Source organism: Chaetodon trifascialis, chromosome 4 (assembly GCF_039877785.1).
Source record: "Chaetodon trifascialis isolate fChaTrf1 chromosome 4, fChaTrf1.hap1, whole genome shotgun sequence".
In the NCBI taxonomy this organism is placed as follows: Eukaryota; Metazoa; Chordata; class Actinopteri; order Chaetodontiformes; family Chaetodontidae; genus Chaetodon; species Chaetodon trifascialis.
The window spans coordinates 11,426,935-11,451,657 of record NC_092059.1 but is presented as its reverse complement, the minus strand read 5'-3'; the positions used below and the strand labels follow the sequence as shown (position 1 = coordinate 11,451,657).

Genomic DNA, 24,723 nt, shown 5'->3' with positions numbered 1-24,723 from the left:
CACTCATTATTAAGTCTTACTGTAGGTTAAGGTTGAAAAAAAAAACCCAGAATAATTCATCTAAACCAGCAGCATGCCATATTGTTTATACAGTAGATTCAGTGCCCGTATTCATACTTGATAAGGCAGTGTGCATACCTGAAGTATCAGTAGGGCTTATTAAATGAGCTGCTGTTTGTCATACATTCAGTCTGATATACTGTGATACCGATGACAGGAAGGAAATTGGAGACTGGTGAGTAAGCTCCTGCCACATGTATTGAATGTTGGAGAGACATGAATATTTCTCAAAGCTGTTGAAATGGTCTTTTATGACAGCCTATGTCTCTTTTTCTCCTATCAAGTCAAGCCGGATGGCCGAAACACGTTATTTCAAGCAGATGTTTTAATCTGAAATTTCTGCAGACCTGTAACTCAGCGAGGTTTTGTGCACTTTTTCAGCTTCTTTGGTCGACAGTCATCTACATCCCATGTACATTTTCATAAAGCACAGATTTTTATTTTGTTGCATTAGTAGAGCACAGAATAAAATCTAATTGGTTTATTAAAATAGACACTGGTTATGTAAGCTGTTTGCCAAAGGTATAAAACCTCATTTACATTTAGATGAGGCTTAATTCACTTTGTTGTCAGCCCTATGCTGATCAAGACAGTGATGGCCTACAGATTTACATACAGTAGGTGTCTCAGCCAACAGGTCTTCTGACAACGAGTTATTCTAAACCACTAAAAGCCTTTTTCTGCTTCTGCTTAAAGATAACAAAGCCTACAGTATGATGATGACCCAGACTATGCGGCAGTTTGTACAGTATAACTTCAACATTATGAGTATTTTCTTAAGACATCATTGCAAATGTTACTGATTGCTTTGGTTGACCGTGTAAAGAGCAATATGCACATTTTCATTAAACCCCATATGCAAATAGATTTTTACTTGTTGAGATCATCGTTCTATGCGACTTGGGACAATGCAAAATCATGGTAGAGAATAGAAGATTTTGTTAATCTGTAAACATGAAGTCTTGCCCTATTGTTGTGCATTGTGTCAAGAGGCAGAGATTCACGAAAGTGATAAGAGAGGCCTAATTGTTTTTTAGAGTGAAATCCAAATGACATTCTTATCTTGTCTTGTCACATTTGTTTTGTCACACACTCCAACTGTTGACATTTTGAGCTTAGTCCCAAATTTTCTTTTGTGAGTGCATCCTCACAATGTCGCTGACTAAAGTACCATCTGTCTCTACAAAGGATGACACTGACAGTGCGGGCATATTGTTTTACTGCACCTTTGGACCGTGCACCAGATGTAATTAAGCACTCATTGATTAGTCAGACTGCTGTCTGCTGACAATGACTTGCATGGTCAAAGAAATTCCCCAGGGGTGACAAGTGTTTAATGGGGTCCATTGATAAGCACAACTTATAGACTCATCTGGCTTTACAATCAATTCACTCAATACAATCCAACTTACATGGCACACTGGAGGACAGATATGCACGTACTGGTATTTCTCTCAGGTCCCAAACAGTCAAAGCCTTCTGAGACTTTGAGACCAACTTTTTGTTTTCTCTGAGCTGCTAACCTGACTTGCGTATCTTGTCCCCGCCTTGCTAAACTGAGAAAATCAGGCATTAAATAAGCATGGAAAAACTGCGATTGTACAGTATGATAAGAGATCTGGGTGAAGAATATTCATAAATGCACAGTTTATGAATGTCTTATCTAACCTACTCATGTCAACAAAGCTGCAGGCAGTCCTGTCTCACACTTCCTCAGATGTCTTAAGTCATTGGAATAGTTTTGTATTGCATTTGTCTATCTCCTATTTCGCTGTATTCATTCAGCATCTTATTCACTCATTCAATAACATCATCAAGTTTTCTGTTTAGACATAATTCTGGTGAGAGATTAAGTCAGTATTGTTAGTGTGACCATGGGTGATATCTGACACTGTCAACTCCTAAGTTAGTGGAGTGAATGCTTGCCAATGGCCAGATGATCATCAGCGATAAGTCAAAAGTAGGGCAATGCCTGCGTGTGTGCTTCATGACGACACTTTCTCAAAAGTACTCTTTCCACCTCGAACATTATGGAACTTATGGAGTCTCTCAAGCACTTCATGGATTTGCTCTGCAGATTTTAAATCACCCCTCAGTAATGGTAACTGATGAAGAAATATTTTCTCCTTTGTCGAGATAAAGAGCAAAACAAAACAAAAGAAGAGGCTGGCAGGAGATAAGTAATGAGGATAAATGTTAAAGAAAATATTTCCACTGTTCACTGATGATGAAGCTTTCATTGTTTTGTTTTTTTTATCCTTTTTGCTTTTTCCCTTTAATTTCTTTTTTTAATTTCTTCCAACATGGAACAGTGTATTTAATCTGTCCAGCCTTATCTTCTCCCAGAAATTGTCATGTTGCAGTTGCACAGTTTCTTTAAAGAGTGACTGATTAGAGTCATAGCTAAAGCAAAATGTACAGAGCAGACAGAAAGAGAGAGAGAGAGAGAGAGAGAGAGAGAGAGAGAGAGAGAGAGAGAGAGAGAAATGGAGTGGAAGAGCACAGGAAATAAGGAAGTATGGAAGAAAAGAATCGGGGGGGTTGGTGTCCTGGTGCTGGTGGGGGGAGAACGCAGTCAAGCTTGTCAGAAGATATTTATATACTCCAGAGTGGCCCATGACTCAGGATAGTTGAGTTTCCATTGATTAAAGAAGAGGGAAACGTTTTTACAATCAAGCTAGATGCTCAGAATGAGTGGCTTGGAGAGGCCTGAGCTTGCCGCAGTATACAGCTCTGCCTCGCCTCCCTCTCTTATGAAACCACCCAGAAGGAGACGCAGCCCAAGGATGGAAATGCATTTTTTGAGCATAATTTAGAATTTTTTTGACACTCATCTCCCCACACGTGAAGATGTTACTCAGTCTTTATCATTGTGTAATCAAATGGCCCTTTGATCGTTCGATTTTTGACTTTTACTGTATTTTTTTTGTGTGGCTCACCAGCCTTAGATTGCTCTCACTCTTATGGGCTTTCCAAAAGAAGATCCATTCGTCTGAGTGGGAGGGAGCACTCCTGACATCTGATGTATTGAGAGGCACTCCCAGTCTCTCTGTCTCTCTTACATGTCCTTGGCAGCGGAGAAGCTTCACTGCTCAAATCACTAAATGGCCTCTCCAGTTTCCCTTTTAGCAGTTTTCTCTCCTCTCTCTTTCTTTTAAGTCAGGAGTAGAGTATGGAGATAAATTTGAGTTGTCTAGGGACTGTTGGCAAGACCATTGCTTTTGATTTATGCTATTTATTGGCCATTTGTATCCATAAGAGATTACTCTTTATTATTATTGTGTTTTTTTATTACCGTCATGTCCTATCTCTGGCTTTCTTCAGGCATATTTTGTCAGTTTTATTTCCCATTTTGTGCCATATCACGCCATGTGAGTTGGGATGTGTTATATCGGCTTGACCCTGAGGGAAGCTTCCCAACAGGGGCGTCGCCAAGCACAAAAATCCGGGTGTCTTTAAAGCAACTATATATTTTTATATTAAAAATGGATCACATGACTTCTTGCACGTGAAGGCGGTTGCTCATAGGGATACAGAATCATCAGTCTGTTGTTCCCCTAAGCTCTAAAGAGGGCTTAGCGCATCTAACAGTTCATTTTTTTGATCTTCCAAGCCTTGCTGTTTTGGTTCACTCACCACACTGCAGTGTTTTTGGCCACAGCAGGCAGCTCACATTATGCTACCTGCTCATCAACACAACGACAGACATACAAAGTTAGTGACTAGCTTAGTTGTGTGCTCGGTTGGTAGAAGCGAAAAAGGGCTATGAATGTAGGATTTACTGTCAGTCAGAGACAGACAGAGACAGAAAAACAACTGCAAATGAATGCTGTGTTCCTCCGTTAACAGCTTGCGTCATCATATTAACTTAAAAAGTCAGAGTCAGTGCTTACAGCTTGCTTTTGCTGCGCCCCAGTGGCCAAAATATCAGTTGTTGCAGGCTTGATGAATTGATGTACAGCTATTTCTGGTTTGTTATTTCTTTTCTAGCTTGTCTGAGCAGGACAAACACTCCAAAAGTGGTCAACCTGAGAGTCATAATAACAACAGACAACAACAACTATCTGCCTTCATCACATGGCTTTGTGGGGGCTTGAGAGAGTGTTTGTCCGTGGGTGGTGAGAAGTAATATCAGTAGGATTGCGTGAAATGCTGAGCAAATGAAACAGAGCGATAATCCTGTCTGACATTCGGGCCTGTTGCATATGGTCAAGTCTAATCACTGAGTGAACACATTGGCTCAGTCGTGCTGGTCGGAGATGCCTCCTCTGCCAGGAAGTAGTACAATCAACCTCAGTGTTTTGTAAGTTAATTGTTGATGGATCTGATATGAGCTGTACATAGGAGACCCAGCCTGCACCTCATCTTCTCAAAATGTCACCAAATGCTAGCAGCAGCAAGCTGTTTTGTAAATTTTGAGTAATGAAAGGATTTGATTATCAACTGTATGCACAGTGTGGCTGTGAGATTTGGAAAGGTTGAGGGGAGGAATATTCAGATACTGGAAGAAACAGCCTGTTTGTAACATAAAGATTGGCATTGTTGTTATTTCATCCGTACTGAAGGATGTGCTGTGACACAAACAGGTTTAACTTTGTTGTTGTTTTTAAATTCCAGCTTTAGGCTATTTCGTGTTCTCAATGAACTTTGGAACATCGCTATTTGTTAGTTCAGGGTCTGCCCCTGGCATTGTTCAAGATGAAACCATGACTAAAATCAACCCAATCCTGAACCCATCAAGCATAATCAGACAACTGATTGTCTTTATATTGTGAAGTCCAGTTGTTGTTGTTGTTGTTGTTGTTGTTGTTGTTGTTGTTTAGTGAATATGTACTCTCTTGTAATTATGTTTTTAGGTTAATTATCTGAATAGAGATATAAATGTCTCTGTCCTACCCAGAGACTACAGATGTAAATTAGCTTATAGCTAATCCTGGTAAGGCTAAGAAGCTGCTCACCGTCCCTGTCAAAGTAAATAAATAAATAAAGCCATGATACAAGTGTGTCCTAAGTGAAAACTACTGCAACTAGATTCCTGCATTGCACAAGTGGTGCTATCGCACAAGGCTCCAGTGAGTCATTCAGTAATTCCTTTTCAAGCAATTCCCGACGCCATAAACACAGTTTCAGAACAGACGTCTCATTTTTCATCCCAGGCAAGACTGTACGGGTTGGGAAAATGGCGAGGATTTGTAATGCTTTACCAGTTCATGTTTTTCAAGCTGTCTGTGTTTATTCTGCTGATTTATTTAAAAAACCTCTCAGTGAGATGAGCTTCATTGATGTGCCAGGGTTTGTTTGATAACACAAATTCATGTACAGAATATGCTTATACAGTGAAGGGTGAAGTACTGACAGGAGCAGAATTTTGATAGAATACATTTTGGTTTGAATCCAGGCAGCTATCTTGTAGGTCTCCTGCTCAAAGTAAACAGTATTGAAATTCACTCCTCGGGGGCAAATGCTGTTATCAGGATTTTTTTTTTCCGTGGACGTTTCAAACAAGTCTTAATAGGGAACATGTTGGAATGCACTCAAGTTTGTGAGAGAGACTAAAATAGTGTTTGTTCTACTTTCAAGAGGCTCTCAGATGTTGTTTAGGCTATTTTTTTGATATGTATCTGGACTGTAATTTTCTTTAAAAAGCTGTAGCATTCACTGGTAGTGATTCTGAATCCAAAAATTCAATTAGAAAGATTCACTGGCAAGCTTGTATGCATAGCTTTTTGATTTTTGCAAAAGGAGAGTTTAACTGCACTCATAATCACACTGTGAACAACATTAGAATATAATGAAGCACTCGCAAGAGTCTGTGACCAGTTAATGTGTTTACCTGTGGAATGATCCAAGCAGGTGTCTTGCATTGTTTGACACTTTGTGGCCAATGTTGTACACATGGTGTTGATATATTATCACCTTATAAAGTTGCCAAATGTGTTAACAAATAACTGCCTATTACACATCCAGCAGGCCTGCGCCAATGTTACTATTCATTTGGGCTTTCTGGTCACCCGATAAATGGAAGTCCAGTATTCGCTCTCTTTTAGCTCTGTTTTGGTCTTCACCAACTACAGTGGGAAATATCAGTTGTTAGGCTGCTGAATGCTCCACTATGTTCACCAGCTAGTCGCTAACTTTGTCTGTCTGTGTCTGGAAATGGTGTGGATGAAAGCTGTTTGAGTAAAGAACTACAGTTCTGTCATCCCTGCTGGTGTTTTTTTTTGTTCGTTTGTTTGTTTTCTGTCTTGTAAGAATTTGTTGGATACAATTAGTGCTATGAATAACAATTTAGATGCTGATTAAGTTTCGATTAATTCAGCAACTTTGGCACAGTATGATCTATAAGAGAAGGGTGTGCTTTCCTGCAAGTTAACAGCATGGGAACTTTCTCTTATAACAAACAGTATTTATCCTCTTAAAGTCAAGCAAGTCATCCAGAGAAAAAAGGTCAATAACTAAAATGACAAACTAAAGATTTGCTTAACAGTCATTGCTGTGGTACAGCATGATGCTTGTGACAATAAAAAAACTATAAATATGTTGAGCTTTCACAGCTCCACTGCACTGATTGCATAGCTGTTGATTACTGAGATTGTCTCCCATTGGCTCAGCTCCTGAGGACACTGTGCCATCCTGTTCTTACTATGACTTTAACCACAATGTAATGTCGAGATGTTGAGATGCAAAGATGTTTGGAGCGCTTTATTTCTAAATGAAGTCATTCCAGTTATCGTCTCTGCATCCTGAACTTGGCATCAGCTGGAAGCTCCTGCTGTGATGGAGAAACTTCATCCCAAAAAGCTCCTTGTGCTCTCTTTCTCTGATGAATTATGTCTAAATTGAATTACCAAATTATGTTTCTTAATCTCCCATATCCGATGGTATAAAAGGGATTAGCTTGTCATGGGATGGATTTGCTTTTATGGTATATTTTAGAAAAAAAAAATAGAATTTATATTTGTACTTTGTGACTTTGTCATATATATATTTATTGCTCCACATCTTAATTTCTCTTAATTGCACGATGGTTGGGTGTAGTGCCTGGCAAAATGATTGCTGAAAAACTGCTTGATCTTCTGCCAAGCCTTTCCAATGGCATTCAATACTGCCTTTTCCTGCTTTTTCATTTTTTTTTCCCCTCTCTGAAAAGCTGGCATTGCATTGACAGTAGCAGCACTTAGGGTAATTCCCTAGATTGAAAAGCTGTTCCACAACGAGAGATTTCCTCTGCAGTGCTCCTAACTGTTGAAAAACCCACCCTGGGATTTACGGACATCCTCTCTCCTGATTTGCCCAACTTCACTTTTTTCACTCTTGTCACTTCACCTGTCAGCCCATTAAATATGGACCAATCTGATTAGCACGCAGAGTTCTGGCCTGGTCAAGCAAATAAATATAGAAAAAGCACCACTGACAAAGTAAATTACAAATGGGACTCTGGACATTAGAGATGGAAATCAAGTGTTTTAAGTCTGAGCAGTGGTTCCTCCTTAGAACAAGAACTGCTGGCTGCAGGTCAAGAGCCATTTACTGCTATACTGGATTAACTGGGCTGTACCTCACTCGAGAAAATGCTGTCCAATTTGGGGTGATTTGTTAGCTCTTGAACGTCAGGATATAGCTACTGGAAGAATAGCTTGGTCTGAAGAATACACTTGTTTTTTGTCTGGTTCTCCTGCTTTTTCAGTCACTAGCATTTTCTGTTCTTCCTTGATTTTTTTTCTTGCTGACCTATTGGTTATTGGCCAGTGATTTCTTGCCTCCCTTGTTTCTCTTCTTTTCTTGCATCGGCTCCCTGTGTTCCTGAACTCATTACAGAGCAATCAGCCCCAGGCGTTGAAGTGTGCACCCAGAGGGAGCAATAACTGTAAATAAACACTACTGCAGGCTCTCCGATAACATGTTACCAAGATGATAACAGCCCTTCTTAGCAGGCCTGTTGACCTTCTCCTTGCCTTAGGCTTGCCAAGGACTCCTCAGCTCCCTATGCTTTTATCTCCAAACTCTCCTCCACCACTGGAGCCGCTGGAAAGATTACTACTGAGCAAGAGAGGAAAGGAAGGAGGCAGTTACACCAAGAGAATATAGAGGAGGGGAGAAAAGAGATGACGGAGAGTGCTCGGAGAAGAAGACACAAAACAAGATATAACAACAAAGAGCCGACCTGGGCAGTTGTCCCTTTGCCAGTGCCGCCACCTCCTTTGTCTGTCCTCAGTCTTTGTAGGGCTCAACATAATTAACTTGTTAAAAGATAGCATGAAATTGGAACAGACTTGTATTTACTCAGTGGCCACCAACACACAGGACACACCAAAAGCAGTAGATAAAGAGAAAGAGGGGCTGAGTGACACAGACGGGTAGACAGAAAGAAAGTGACAGAGAGGGGGTGAGACCTGAGGGACAGCAGTGCCCAAATTCTGATAAAAACATCATCCGACCATCCAAGCCACCGTTTTAGGCTTGAGAAACAGATGAAAGTGAAGATTGCAATTCCTCATGGTTCAGTCCCCAGTACTAATGCGGAGTGTCTGACAGTAGCATGTCCAGAGCAGTGGAGCTGAGGCACTGTCTGGATGAGATTGATAATACAATTAAGCCAGTCCCTGTATGAATGCATCACTATGACCCATTACTACACCAACTGCTTCAGATGGAGCATATACCAGACTAGCTCCAGGGCCTTTTGGACGGAAAAAAATACAATTATAAAAGGCTAGCCAGAAAATGTGTTCTCTTTAGAATGTGCAGGCAGGCCTGTACATCATCAGATATGTGTGGGCTGCCTGCATATCTCACTGCTGTCCCCGGGCCCAGCTTTCTTCATCTATATTGAAACGAGGAGCTCACTGGAGCATAGATGGTTTCATAACAATATGATTTTTTCCCTTATTGTCCCCTCTTATTGTCTGCTCTTATCCTGGTTTTGTTGTATATTAAGATTATTTTCACAACAATTTCCACATAATGTTTACAAATACACAAGCACTTATTGTGTGTGTGTGTGTGTGTGTGTGTGTGTGTGTGTGTGCGTGCGTGCGTGCGTGCGTGTGTGTGTTTGTGTGCGTGCGTGCAGCTACATAAGACATCAGACAAGATTATTTCAAGTATTGGATTTAAATGAAAATGCGTCTCTGTATTCAGACAGCAGAATATCCAGTCAGGACTGTGGTTTTTAAACAGAACATGTTCTTAGTGAAGTGCAAGGATTCAAAACTTTATAACACAGTAATATAATGGTTTGTTTCTGAGGTATTCTCTCCTCACAACTTGTTCTTCCAGGGGATGGGTCTAATTGCTGGCAGCAGTGTAAGGGCGTGTGCTATACGTACTTTATCTTTGGTGATGTTTGTGGTATTTCTTGTCTTTTTTGACATGTTACTGAATGGTATACATCACCTATTTTTTCATGTTGACCTTAAAGTAATGTTAACCAAGCCCAGTTTGTGACTGTGTCACTCACTTCCATTGTTTATATTGCCCAGCTCTCGTATATCTCTGAGTTGCCCCCTGTTTAGTACTGAATTCCCTCTTTGTGTTTCTGTGGACTGTTTTTCCTTGATGAGCCATGATGGAGAGATACGTCCCAGCAGTCGCATGTGGGTTTGTTACTGGGACAAATCGCCATCAGTAAACCTAAATGCGACTGCCAGAGTGAAGCCACCTACTCGAAGACTGCCGAAGCTTCATATTAGCTTCATTTGACCTTTTGAATGTCTGCTATTTTTCACAACATAGTTCTGCTACAAAGGAATCTCTTTACACCACATATGGGACATATGTCAATAAGATGCATAAAATGCATCGATCCATAACTCTTTCAACTTACATATGGCGTGTGGTTATTGTGCTAAAGGTGTCTTACCATTGCCTTGAGGTTGCCAGGCAACCATCAGAGACTCCAGGAAATCATTGCGCCCTGCCATGAAATAGCTCACCAAGTAAAACCACAACTTGTTGATTTTACACCTTGGTTTCTGCACAGATTAAAGAAACACGATATAATGTGTTCATTAATGAGCTTTAGAAGCGCTGATAGATGGATTTTGATATCTTTTGACAGATCCAGACTAGCTGTGTCGTCCCATGGCTGTAGCTTCATATTTACTGCACAGATTTAAGAATGCTTTAAGTCTTCTCATCTAAGTCTCTGCAATAAGCCTATTTTTCAAAATGTCCGAACTGTTGCTTTAAGATTGCCTTGAAAAAAAGCTGAACTCATCCTTTCAACTGTTTTAGAAGATAGACTGCAGTTTAGTATACCTGTTAGGTAGTTAGATTGTGGAAACTTGGAGGTGACCTCTTTAATCTTGCCTGCAGATGAAGTGATAAGGCATCAGGGGAGAAGGCAGGCTTTAAGAAGTCATGAGGCAGGAGATTGATGTTGCCTCGGTGACAACTTGCCTTTAGATGAGGGGGAGAGAGACAGTGAGAGAGAGACAGAGGAAAAACCAGACATTTAGCTGCAGGTCTAAACTGAGACCCCTTCACTACGGCTGCTGCTGCTGCTGCTGGCTGGAATCAATTCTATCTTTATCAGTCCCCCTCTTCTGTGTCCAGGAATCCTCCTCACACCGCAGAGCAGCCGGGGGGGAAACTGATGTGTTTTCCAATAATGAAATGGAACACAGCAAAAAATAAGTTTAAAAAGGTGCCTGGCTGGTCTCCCTCAGCAGTACAGCGCTCTTTTAATCTCTAGTCTGGTGCTTAAACACAGTTGTGGCCTTGCCTATGCCAGCCAAAAGAAATTGAATGTATTATCAGGCATGTGGGTGCGTGTGTATGTGTGGACAGGGAGAGTTGTTTTCGGGGAGGGGGGTCATCTATAAATGTTGGTGTTTACTAGTGTAAATTCAGACTTGTAATACCCAGAGAGTGTTTTGGGCTGCACTGACTACACAGCAGGCATCTCCACTGAGGCTTGTTAATTTTGCTATAGCAAAACTAATTGCTGTAAGCAACATTAATTCTTACACCAATAATTGTGCTGTATATCGCGGAGAATTTAAGTGATTAAACTTGTGTGTGAAAAGATGTAAGATTTAGGACATGACAGCCCACACGTCTGCTAAGCAGGAAGCACTGTAACCACACAGTCTATTTCATTTTGAAACAACTGCCTATTACCATTCTAATGGCTGGTTGTGTGAGTGAGTTCCACCTCAGGCCTGAGGCAGGCAGGCCTGCTGCTGCTGTACGATGATCCATCTGCATGGCAGAAACCATCCATCCAGTGGATAGCTACAGGCTGCAGGCCGGCCCCTTTGTGTGGGCTGAGCACTGTGACTGCTCCCTCTTGTACCTCCATAATGGGATTACATTAGCCAGGTTCTTCTGCTCCCTCTCCAGCTCTCTCTTTCTCTCTCTCATACACACACACGCACACACCCACAACCACACACGCACGCACATACAAACACATAGTCTGTGAGCCCGTGTGTGAATGACTGACTGTCCACTTGGCCACCTCATGTTTGCGCCCTGTTTACTTGCCTATGGCCCTGTGTAATGATGCAGGTTTCATCCCTATTTTAGACAGACACTTGTTTTCAGCAGAAACACATAGTGTTGTGTGATTTCCACTTTTCTTGAAAAATGTTTTTGCCTTTTGCTATTTTTTTTTTCTCATTTGTTTTCATGGGAGCGTGAGAGTTAGAGACAGAGAGACAGAAGGAGCGGGAGACTCAAAGAAAGACAGACAAAGACAGAAAGAGGCAGAGGGTTTTGTTCAGGGTTTTCCTCAAGGAGAGGCTGCCATGTGTAAAATCTTGTTCAGAACCAGCAATTGTGTTTTGTTGGGCTGCACCAGCAGAGCTAAGCTGTTCGTTGAAAACCAATTTGTTAATGTCTAAACGCTGCGCTAGTTTTCCCTCAAGGACAAAGATTGATATTCAACATAACATGCCAAGACACCACTGAAGAAGAATATGGAGAGCAATGATACTCAAGAGGAATTATGCAAGAGATCTCAAGGACTAGAAATTGTGTCTTTTTTCCTCTTTCTCATCTTCTCTCAGTCTGTAGTTCATTAGCTTCACTTACTCTAATACAGTCTGTCTGTTCTGTAAAGAACCAAAAATCATTCTCGACAAATCTGGTGTACCCTGCATCGCTTTTCAATATTATATAGAGTCAACATAACTTATCTTTGCTTCATCTCGTTCATCTTTAATACTTTCAGAGGGCATTTCAGAAAAATCACTTGGCCATTTATGTTAGTTAAATACTTAATGACATGGGATTGATTAAAAGGGTCAGGCTACCAGCCCACCAACGCGTTTGAATCTGGAGGTAGCCACCATAAAATTAAAACGGGGATCAATGGCGTGTCATATCCCTGCTGCTTCGCGGGCTGAACATGTAATTCTAACACTGAGGCTGCAGCCATCTCTCACATCAGGCCTTCAAGCATCAGGCTCAATAACCCACTCGCCCATGGCTGCTGTCTACTGCTGCCCATGCTATAGTATTCACAAGCAGAAGCAGACGTGTATTAGTTTGGTTTCTATCTCCTCTAGTGCCACATGTTTGGCCAGTAACATTGGTACCTGCCAGTCCATGTGAGGAGGGTTTGAGTGGGTCTTTTGCGAATGTTGCTTAGCTTTGCTAGCCTGCCTACACATCTGTGTGATGGAGGGGCCCCCATGTAGCTGTTCTTATGTCCTTTCTCTCAGTTTTAGATGAAACACCAAAGAAACCAAGAAATTGAATATCATTTGTTTACTGTGAATTCAAATACGTAGCTCCCCCTTGCACAAGCAGTTTCTTTGCTGATGGCTGTGCATGTCAGCATTCACTGTCTCAGTGAGTGCAGCCGCGGGCAGCCAGAGGGCCTCACGCAGAGCCTCTAGTCATCTTTTGTCACACTTTAAAGCATTCTGTTGTGGATGAATTCTTGTGAGGTGACAAAGACAAACACAGTGTATTGGCTTCATTTGCACCCAATTCGTTCTTAATTGTATGAATAATACACGGGTGCGCCGTGCACTCAGCTATAGCAGCCGTTGCATATTTTTTCTGATTTCCTTTTTTAATTACTATGATGTTTTGTAAAATCTTTCATTCTAAGTGATGACAGCAAATCCCTTGATTTGTGAAAATGCACTGAAAGCAAAGTGAATTGCAGTCACAGATTTTGTTTCTGTATCGTCTCTGACAGCATTTGTAGCAACCCGTCACCCCTTCCTTCGGTTAAACGTCACAGAGTAGCTTCACTCATAGTGTGACTGCAGGAGAGGAAGATTGATTAACATCATTTCCAGTGTATTTGCAGTTGACTGTGTAGTGAAGTTCTATAACGATTTTCACAGTAGAGATTCACAAATCAATGTATTGATTTCTGATAATGGTTTAAAAGCATTTGCTGTCTTTAAGTCTTAAAAAAAAATACCCCCCATATAAATACTAAAAGTGCCCTGAGAGACTTGATTGTGTTGTCGTCATTGAATAGCATTATTAAGACTCTGATTGGAGGGATGACCTTTGGAGGCCATTATCAACTTGGTCTAATAGGCTGCATTTGGCGGTGTCAGCTCTGTGAATAGCTGTGTGTTGGTATGAGAGATGATCAATTCGATGACACTTCTGTCTGGAACAGGTGCTGCTCTCCTGTCTATCCACTCTCTTTGTCAGCGCTTGCTAGCTGCAGCTGGGTTTGGTTCAACCCTCCTCCTGCTCTTGGCTTTGTCTGCTTTCAGTGGCTTGGGATTACATTGCCAACCAGCCAAAGAGCTAGTCCCTGCCTGCCCACCTGCCATTACTAGCCAGCCACTGTGCAAAACAAACCAGGGCACGACCGCAACTCAGTCATCAACTCACATCTCTCTTTGTCATGATATCACAACAAAGTTCTCATATCAAGATGTTGTGGTTCACGGCTGTCACGGCTAAATGAGTGATGACTTGAAATTGATCATCATAAATCATAAATGCTTAAGAAATTGTATGTTTTGGAATTAATGTTTTTCCTGTAAGCATAACAGTAAGACATTTCCCATGCTTGAATACTATATAAATTAAGTGATTATAATTTAAGAGATAAATCTGTAGCATCGTTTTTTTAGGTTTTGCACATGTAGATCTCCACACTGAGAGCTGCTCATTGAAATGTGCCTGCTAAATGGGAAGGTCATGTAGTTCATTTCACACTTTTATTGTGGTATTATTTTCACGATGTTGGGTCCAAAACTGACAGAAGAGAGTTTATTCTCACATGTATTTTCTGACATGCAGTAACACGTGTGCAGACAGAAAGACAGACGTGATTAACTCTTCCTCAGCGCATGTAACGTAGACGTCATAAAGGTCGTTCATCAACATACGGACTGCCTTGCTTTCTGTCAGTCTGACCTTATTTATGTTGTATATGCTCCTTGAATGTAGAATTAGCAGAATTTAGATGAATGGCTAGATGGAGTACAGCAGTTATATATTTCAGCATAGCTCAAGCACTTGCTTCAAATCAGTCAGGGTAGGTCTGCAGGGAGGGTTTTTTCCAGGCACCAGTGTGCTGGAATGAGACGCCACTCACCATTAGACCGGTCGCTGCTGAGGCTGGTGGTGAATGGGATTCAAATGTAAATACGGATCAGTCATCAGCTTATTGTTACACGATAACCTCTTGCAATTTCTTTCCCACTGCTGGTGTGTTCCTGTGGCATGCTGTGTTGTAAATGTTGAAAATACCTCTTTGAATCTAAAAGTTTAAACTGAAACGCTGGTCTTGTTTACGTTTCAGAGCACCTTGTAGTTTTCTGCAGCCCTATGTAAACTAATGATTGCACTTCTGTGAGTAGTGGAGGAGAGCAAACTCTTTTTATGTGTGTGTGCGTGTTGCAAGCTGACTAGTGGATTAGCTCTGTCCGATGGCAGAAGGAGAGGGATATACTTTGACAGTGTGGTAGTTAGCCCATCTGTCTATAATCAGCTGTGTCTGTGTGTACATGCTGCTGCTATGGTGCTACTTGCCAACAGGTGGTCAACAGTACCCCAATGCAGAGTTGTGGCGGACATTGAACCTTTTGGTCTGCTTAGTTTGCCAGCGAACTTAAGTCTAGTACAGCTGCTGGTTTATACAGCATCTCAGTTCATCATTTAAAATGACAGAATTGACTGGTCTTGTGTATTGGGTTAAGCACAGCATTCGGTTAAAATAAGCTGTCAATTTGTCATTTTTCTGCGCAGCTCCAAGAAGACTAACGCTCTCTTCTCACTCTTTTCCCCATCTTTTTGCTCTGAACGTCATTAATTTGTGCTGGCACCACAAGAGTCTCCATTGTGTGCTGATATATGAATCAGAAGATACAGACAAGGCCTATATTTAGAATGCTGTCATGTAATCATCTACCACCCAGTCATCTTATAGACAGCTATGAGAATTGGAAGCGGGGAATTGGTTCCCATTGGATTAATTATACTTCCACTGATCATCTGGATCTCTTCGCTGTGGATAGTATACTGTGTGTCAGATATGGATGGCTGGAACATCCCAGTCTGTTGGTCTTTCTTCTCCTCGTACTTACTGCTCTCTGTGGACATTGTTTTGGTCTGAGAGACGTATCAATGTAGTAAAATGTGCAGATACAGAGTGATAAACCAGACAGGAGACAACTATGAAGCACAATTAAGAGATACTTGACTTTGACCTATTGATTTAACACTTCAGTCTTTGAAAGCTGCACTTTGAAGTGGGGCTGTGTCAAGACATTGTTTTGTCTTGTGATTGTGTATCTGTTTGTAATGGTTTGAGTCCACTGATTGTGGACTGTAAATAATACAGAAATGATCCACTGCTGACTTTTACTTAATGCTAATGTAAGCTGTTTCACTGTCTCTGCAGGGAACCTTGGCCGTGTTGACTACATCAGTGAGTTTGAGTTTGACCTCTTCATCCGGCCTGACACCTGCAACCCTCGCTTCAGAGTGTGGTTCAACTTCACAGTGGAGAACGTCCGTGAGACACAGGTCAGCATGTTTTGGTCTCATATAGTGTTATTATTGACCATATTGGTCAATAAACTACTACTTCTACTGTGCTAAATTGGTGCTTGGAAACAATAACTACCAAGTGCAGTGAATCCTCACACCAGTGCTGCAGAATGTCCTGTTAGTGCCAGGAGTCCTAAGCCCTTTCCTTCTGCCATGGATGTAACCTTCCTTATAAGGGCGTGTTATGAGTAAAACTGGTGGTGTGCAAGTTAAGCAAATGTATTAAAAGCCCCAAACACAGAAATCTAACTGATGCATGAATCTTCTCCACTGCATCTCTGGATGAGAAGCACACTTAAGGTGGCACAGTCATTACGCAAATGCCATACTGATACTTACATATATTAGAAATTTAATGACTTGTATCATTTGTCTGCTATTACGGATAAAGAAGCAATATTTAGTCAAATCAAATTTGATAAAGATATGCATGTCCTGTTGACCTTGCATTTAAGGCAATCCTATGGATGTGTCATGAGATGCTGGCGTGACAAAATTCTAAGTATAACAATGAAATTCATGCTTAATCCTTACCTCTTGTCCATAAAAAATACATTTATTATTTATCGACCACCTCAGTAACAAATACTAGAAATTGAGCCAATTTAAAGTTCCCTTTTTAATTTTTATTTTTTTGATGTCACAAGATTATATCTTTCCTGCTGAACATTATTGTTTGGGAGAAGTTTTTTGCAAGCTACTGCATATCAACAAGGCTATGGTGAGCTGAAGGTGTTACTTGTATGAAATAATGCTATGCCTATGTGTAATACGGTTTCATGATGTCCATAGTCACCGTACATACAAACTGTAGCGATACCTACCCTGAATGTCCTCTAACAGGCTTCAGCGCGTTAGAGATGTGTGCCCATAACGCCAAGTTGTTTCTCCTCAGAACTGAGGCAGTCTTCTATTTCCTACCTCAATTCTTGTCACAGCCTTTGAGCTTGATTCTGCCACTACCAAGCTCCGTGATTGGCTGACAGAGGTGGTCACATGCCACAGAGATACACTGTATGTGGGTACAGTGAGTGTGGTTTCAGGGGGATGGAGGCTAGTTCTGCCATTTAAATCTAACTTTGCGGGATAAGAAGGCAAAACTGACAATATTGACATTTAAGTTTGAGTGCTGCTATGTAATTTGTGTGCATGCAGGCTTGTCATGCTTTGATATGAAGCAAACCAAAAATGAGAGATAAACTTTAGAGAAAGATAGTCTGAAGACAGCCATAAAAATACAGAAGGAGGTAAGATAGAAAGGGAGAGGGGGAGGGAGAAAGATTGACAAAGATGAGAGTGAGAAAAAAGCAAATAGAGGGCGATAGAGAAAAAAGAAATGAGGAAAAAAAAAAAGGCAGAAAACGGTGAGGATGAATCCACAGCATGCTGTTGCTCTTGTCTTCCTGTAGAGTGTCCAGCCCAGCCTATCTGAGGCTATCAGGCCTATCAGCCCATCTCCCTGCAGTGCTGTAGTCAGCACTAATCACATTTTATGGCTCTGAGATGAATGGGAGGCCTCGGCTTGGAGCCGGATCGATCCCAGGGCCAGATAGACCAGCACCAGCAGCCTGCAGCCTGGGCCAACAGGATATTTGCTGTTGTGGCAAAATGACAGAGAAAGTGTGAGGGAGAGACAGAGAGAGAGTGACCGAGGGGAGGAGTGTGACACAATAAATGGCAAAAGATTGATAAATATCATGAATATGAGCACAATATGTACAGTGGCAAATGCGAACTTACAAGTGACAAAAACAGGTGAACGACCATTTCCAGTGCACACTTCCACGCTTTCTCTCTATAGGCCCCTTCACAAGCTTCTTTCATAGAAATCTGTTTCTTATCTGTCCAATTTCCTTCTTCAAAGAGGCCTTGTGTGAATTTAATCTACTCCAGTAGAAGGTGTTGTGGTTAAGTGCTGCCTGTGCATTTTGCCAAGGTGTGTGTGGTTGTGTGTGTGTGTGTGTGTGCTGTGATTAGATTGTGTGCCTGGCTTGGTCAGAATTCGCATAAATCTTTTGTTTACATCCTAATGGTTGTAATATTGTAAGGATTTGAAACAAAAAAAAAAAAACAGACATTAAACAAAGAATAATAGTATGAGTAAATAAACCAACTAAGTGTAGCTATGTGGGGAGAGGCTGTGCTATAGAGATATCAGTGGGTTCCAGGGGAGAACTGGGCTGTTGGAGTGTTTCATCCAGCTAAGCCTTGCTAACTCTCAGCCTGAGCCAGGGGAATGGGGAACAGTAAAAGCCCGTGATATTGGAAGTGAGATGGCCATTTTGAAGGAATGTAAGCTGGTGAAACAGATTTGGTCTGCCTCAATCAGCTTAGCAGCTTTGTGGAAATTGGCTTCACCGTAGCACCGGTTATGATGGATGGCTGGATGGATGAATGTCTCTTTTTTGTATGTCCTTTCTTTTTTGTGTTTTTCGAACCACGCACTTACCTCAAAAAGCCCACACCGATTCTGGTTATGTTGGTTGCAATGACCGGGACCGTGTGACATTATTTGAAGTTTTGCTTGGTTTTGGATATTTTCTTCAGGAAAATGTCTGGCAAAAAATACTTATGCAGAATAATTGGTCTTAATCTCTACTGGCCCACAGGGAGACAAACATCTGGTGGCTCAGTGCAATTTTGGTGTCTGTTTTGGCATGAAAGTGGACCCAGCCACCATGTCTGTGTTTTGAATGCTAAGTTTGTATGTGACCAAGTCTGTGTTTTGCTCAGTTTTACTGATGATACAATGACAACAAAAAGTCACGACTTAATTTTACTGTTTGAATGCCTGCAAAATCAATGGCAATCCTATCAGCCCCAGCTGTACTTTGTGTTTTGTGCTAATTAGCAAATGCTATCCTGCTAACACTCTCAACTAAAACAGTGAATATGATATGCGTGTTAGCATGCTAACATTGGCTTTGAGCTAAAAACACCACAGTGCAGTGCAGCCACACAGAGCTGTTAGTGTGGCGGTAGTCTTGGTACACTCTTACAATTAGTTGTAGCAACTGTCATTGACTAATGTATTAAGTGTTGAATCATTTCAGCATTACCCAACAAATGTTGTGCAGTAGTGTTTCCCAGGTCTATGGAGGGAGGGCTGTGAGTCTAGAGCTTCTTTGGCACAAATGTTTGGATTGACTGTGGGGCCTTTACCCAAATACATCATAGATGTCAGAAACTGGCATTGATGACAAGGTTTTTTATCAGTAGTTTCCACTTCATTTATCTGTATAGAGGAAGGTGAAATAGGTAAAGAAGAGGAGAGAAGAAAATGACTTGTTTGTTTACAACCGTAATATGGACTCATACGATAATGTTCAGTCACATTTGTGGTGCACTTTTTTCATAGTTTTAGCTGCTAATCTTGCCTTTGGAAATATAAATGCATAATCTGGTCGATCTTTCTTGGTGACCCTCCAGTTATTGGTTTGCTGTGAACAAATATGAATTCTTCCAGCATGTCGAAGTTTAGCTATTGTGGAATTAGTCATCATTCATGTACGGACTCCAGGAATATTTTGCTGTCTTATTTACTTTCAAGAAAATTACAAGAGTTCCTTAATGTGGATCCTTTAAAAAAAGTTTTCTGTCCAATGTCCAAACTGAGTGAATTTCAAGCCAGCACTATTTCATTTCATCTTCTGCCTATGTTATGACCAGAACCAGTGGATGAGTTGATATGACACTCCATTGGGTAAGTTGATATGCCATTCCATTCTGCTGTAGGGGTGTGCTTGATGTCAGGCTCCGTGAAGGGCACGGCTGTGAGCTATTATCATAGGAGCCTTCAGGGAGCCATTCATAGAAGACAGGCAGTAAAACCTTGTGCCGAGCGCCTTCAACTCCTCCAACTGCAGCAGGGGTGATTTGTAAGCCTCACTTGTCCAGGGAAAGCACAGTGCAGGGCGGTTACTCTCCATAATCTGGAAAGAGGACGAACTGAAGCAGAATAGGCCATGTGTTACCTAGAATCCCTGAAGAGCCATCATCACTTTACTCTTTCAGACAATGCTCACCTATTTAAATTCATCAGAAGTGATGTTATGCAATTTGTCGTGGGGGATAAATTGGATGGCACATTAAGTTAAACATTAAATAGGATGTTAACACCATCATGGAACCATTATGGATGATATCTTGGTGACGCTAATCAACCAGTCCTACTTTTATGCAGCTTTTCTGTTTTCCACAGAATATGATTGGGCTAGAACAGGCTCTATAAATGAGCACAATATTAATTCTCAGATATCACATGTCATAATGCCTAATTGGGTTTAAAAGGCCTTCAAACATCCCGTACAATGTGTAATTTTCTAAATGCGCAATTTACTATATCACTTTGAAAGATACATTGTTAATATTCTGATGTCTTATGCTAAAGCAGTAAGTCAAGGAGAATGAGTGAGAGACAGAGAGATGGGGAGAGAGCAGTGCAAGAGCAGGGTAATGGATGTGATGCACATTGATTTATTTTTTCCATCCACAAGACACAGAGGCAGGAAGAGAGGGTTGAGGAGGAGGAGGAAGGGCAGTGGTGTATTTACGATAAATGACTAGTTCATGTAAGCAATACATTTCCCTCCCATCCTAAATAGAGCATGTTGGCGGCAATTCTGGGAAGTCTGCAGCGGGTTGTGGTGTGTGACATCAATGCCAGCCTGTATAATAGAGGTTCTTATCTGAGCTCACTGCTTCATCAGCTCTGGACAGTGTTCTGGTGTAGAGAGAGCCTGTCCCAGCCACGTCTGTGTGGATCAGCACATTGAACTTCACCCCTGCTCCTCTTGGTCTTCTCAGGTTTGCAGAAGTGTCTCAGGACACTCCACTCTGCCCTTGTCTGTGTCTGTGTCTCATCCTTCCTTCTCTCTGTACTCCTTGCATCTCTCCACCGTCATGTCTGTGTTGTGATGTCCTTCAGCGGTGACAGAGGGAGGAGACGACAGGCGGGTCTCTAGCGGGCACCATTGGATGAACGTGGGCTAATCATTGCTGGCGTAGCGTGGCCGTGACTGTGCACTGCAGACAGCTGGTTGGTGGCAGTTTCTCGTAGCAGGACCACACTGGGTGTGCATATGGGAGGGCTTGCTGGATATATAGCTCTAGGATTAGACTCCCACTCGTCCATAGGCTCTTTTATCAGGTCTACCCATACTGTCAACAAGAAACACAGGCAAGTGCTCATGCAGACTCACAAAGACACACACTGTCAAACTCACACACACAAACTCACTTACATGCTTTTCAACAGGTCTGCTTGTCTCCCTGCCCTGTCTGTCTAAAAGACTCCACACACAGGCTGGCCATGTCATTTTTAGTTCTTTGCATTGCCTTTTCTTTCCCCTCTGCCTCTGCAGCATATGGCACAAGGTAGATAGGCATGTATCCTTTGCTTGTGGTCTTCTTCTTCTTTGAAAGTTCATTTTTTAAGCTTCCCCTCTCTACAGCCTCCAAAGGAGAGACATTGGCTTCTGTGTGACTCTGCCAAAGGGATTATTTCACTTCAAACACACCACATAGGCCCAGAAAGTTTAGGATCCAAGTTTCAAACCCCGGGAAGAAGTTGTGGAAAGACTGGTTTTGAGAGACATACAAGACATCAGACAGTTGTGTCAGGGAGCATAGGGTATCGCGAGTGACCTCGTTCTGTTAAGGCGAACTAAGGCATCCTTCCTTATTGTCAAAGCTGATGCTCCCCAGATCACTTCATAATGACATGGACAAAAGGATATGGCAACAGCACAGAATGAATTTTCAAATCATCTCCCTGATAGCAAAATGAGTTTTCCCTGGGTTATCTCTGCTGACGCAAGGTTCCTTATCAAAATTCATTGCCTTATTTTTAGCTTGATTCACTTTAAAAAGGAGGCACAGAGCTTAAGGGCATGTTTTGAAATAAAGCAGACACACTTTTTACTACGCATTTGGATTCACTTTATTCAAACAGCAGAGACTCTTAGCTCCATTTCCAGGGACTTGTAGGGTTAAAAATACAATACATACGCCTACAGTTTTTCCTCTTGATCTGTCACAGTTGTCTCTTAGAGCTGTCTTTAGACAAAATACAAAAGTAAAAACACCTGTAGTTGAATTAGCATATGAAAGTTTGGGACCTCTTTTTGTTTTTGTGTGCAATGCCATGAAACAGCTTGTGGTTTGTGACATGTTTGGCATGGGAACATCTGTAGATGGGTTGGTGTGTGTGCCCATCAGGCCAGTAATCAGTGGTCCATCCATTCGGAGCCCAGCAGTATGGCAGATTGAGATGCTGCTAAATTGGACTCTAGGCACTAATTTCGCGAATCAAGGCGCAGAGTGCAAAGAGCAGTCAAGTGCGCAAAGAGAGCGTTGGTGAACTTTTGGCGTTTTTGTGCAGACAAGGAAACGGATCAGTAGGATGTTGTGTGCAGACTGTTTTAGTTTTCTTGTTTCATGATTAGTAAAGTTGCAGCAGCATTCAGTCAATCTTAAAATCACAGTCTGTTGTGAAACTGCAGTCTGCCGCAAGATTGACAGTGACACTCCCCTTACTCCGTCGCTTTGCTCGCTACAGTTCACAGTCAGTCACCAAAATACTGAAGAGGAAGAGAAGGAAAGAAAGACGCTACACTTTGGGAAAATAGTCTGCTGGTATAAATCTGCACCTTATGCCATGTGCCTGAATGAAAATGGAGCTGTCTGTCCCTGCCTTTAGTCCCAATCACAGCACCTGCTTATATTAGATTAATGCATCAACATACACTTAAAGGCACCAAATAAATTAACCTCCACTTGTACACGCACACAAGTGCAAATGCTACATCTGAAAATCCTACATGGAACTAATTCATACACGGAAATAAAGGGCCCAAATGCCTTGCAGTTTGTGCCTGTGTGTCTTTTGATAGTTTTGAATTGGAGGCTGGTGGTGGCAGGAGGCCAGCAGGCCTTTGCAGTCCCCGAATAGAGAGAGCAGGGTTGCAAGCCAGAGCATGGAATAAAAAGCAAGGGGTTAGGATAGTGAATGCAGCCAGGAAAGAAAGGAGGAAGACAGAGGGAAAGAGAGAAAGGGTGTACCTTTAATACTGGTACAGTTTATGGAACGTGTTCCAAATATTTTGTTCATTAATTTAACATGGCTGATTTACATCAGCAGTGTGGGAATGTGTAATATTCTGCCATTTATTTGCTTTGAATTATTTTTTTGTTTTTTGTATGAATATCTAACCTGACAGCTATTGTCACAGCTTTTCTCATCTCAGGCTAAGAAGTCCTCGCGAGAGACAAGGATAAGATACTAGCATTGAGGACTGAGGAAACAGCAAAAGACGACAGGAAAGATTGCTGCGGTTTCAGGGGGAGGCATGGTATGGTGGCTCGGAAAGGGCCTCGTGGAGCTGCTGTGCATCTGCATGAAATGATGAGCCTGGTGTCAGGACATGGATCATCCTTTTACACCGAGTAATGAATACAGATTGCACACCGGATAGAGAGGCTCTGCAATCTGCTGCACCACAAATGAAACAACTGCCGTTCTAATCAAATAGTCTTTTCATGCCAGCGCAGCCCTCAACTTGGGCTAAATTCAATTCCAGATTCACAGATTTGTGGGTTGGGGGTTGGAGAGACGCAGGAGGCATGGGGGAGTTATAAATGTTGTAATTAGACTATTGTTTAATGTGTATGTGTGGAGACGCGTGTGATGTGTGTGTAAGTTGGGGTGGGGGTGGGGGGGGGCTCCCTGGCATCATGTTGTCGTTAACCACTTGGTTATTTTAGATAGCAGTCGGAGGAATGGGTCCAATCACAGCAAACACACACACACAAACACACACTCAAATGCACGCATTTAGCTAATTATGCCAACTAGTGGCTTGGGAGAACACGTTCTCTGTATTCTGTATTTAGGGAACAGCGAGGAGCTTTGAAGGAGAGCCGCAGTGCCTCTTTGATGCTGCTTTTGTTTTTTGTTTGTGTGGTTTAATAATTTAATCAAGCCAAACGTCCTCCTTCTCTCTGTAACTGTCTGTTGGTGGAGGCTAATTACTCTGCAGATTGTTCTCCTGGTGCTAGAGATGAGAGTTTAGATCCAGAGGGGGGGAGGGGGTGCTGATGGTTGTAATTTAACAGTGTGCTGATGGGCTAAGCTGTCTGTCGACTGCTGTTTTATTGTTTTGGGAGGCTGCTGACGAGCTACTATTCTAATATGCACCATCTGATGAGAATGCCTGCAATGTTGTAGTACATTGTCCTTCTTTTCCATGATCTATCTATCTATCTATCTATCTATCTATCTATCTATCTATCTATCTATCTATCTATCTATCTATCTATCTATCTATCTATCTATCTATCTATCTATCTATCTATCTATCTATCTATCTATCTATCTATCTATCTATCTATCAGTGTCAAAGTTTACCAGCAGTATTCAGATAAGTGGTAGCAAGTATTATTATCACACAAATACACTGTGGTTGTGAGAAAGAGGCACCCAGTAAAGGAGTGGAATTCTCTCGTTGCTGTTGATGACATTGTTTCTACTGTAAATCTTCACAGAATGTTTTATCAGCTGTATTTGCCATAGCTTGTGGTTGAGACATTTCTTCAGTAAAGAGAGAATACAGTCTACCTTTTCTGTTTGTTGGCAGGCTGGCAGTGTTTGTGGCATCACTACTGTAGCATCACAGTGCC

At 41.7% G+C, this 24,723-nt stretch overlaps 1 protein-coding gene across 1 annotated transcript in view; it reads left to right on the top strand.

Moving 5' to 3' along the window:
* The window catches only part of agbl4 (AGBL carboxypeptidase 4), a 265,737-nt gene that overhangs the window by 5,531 nt on the left and 235,483 nt on the right, over positions 1–24,723 (top strand). Inside the window, exon 3 of the mRNA XM_070961390.1 lies at positions 15,896–16,020. Within this exon, the coding sequence (XP_070817491.1) occupies positions 15,896–16,020 (125 nt within the window). The remainder of the gene's footprint in view (positions 1–15,895; positions 16,021–24,723) is intronic.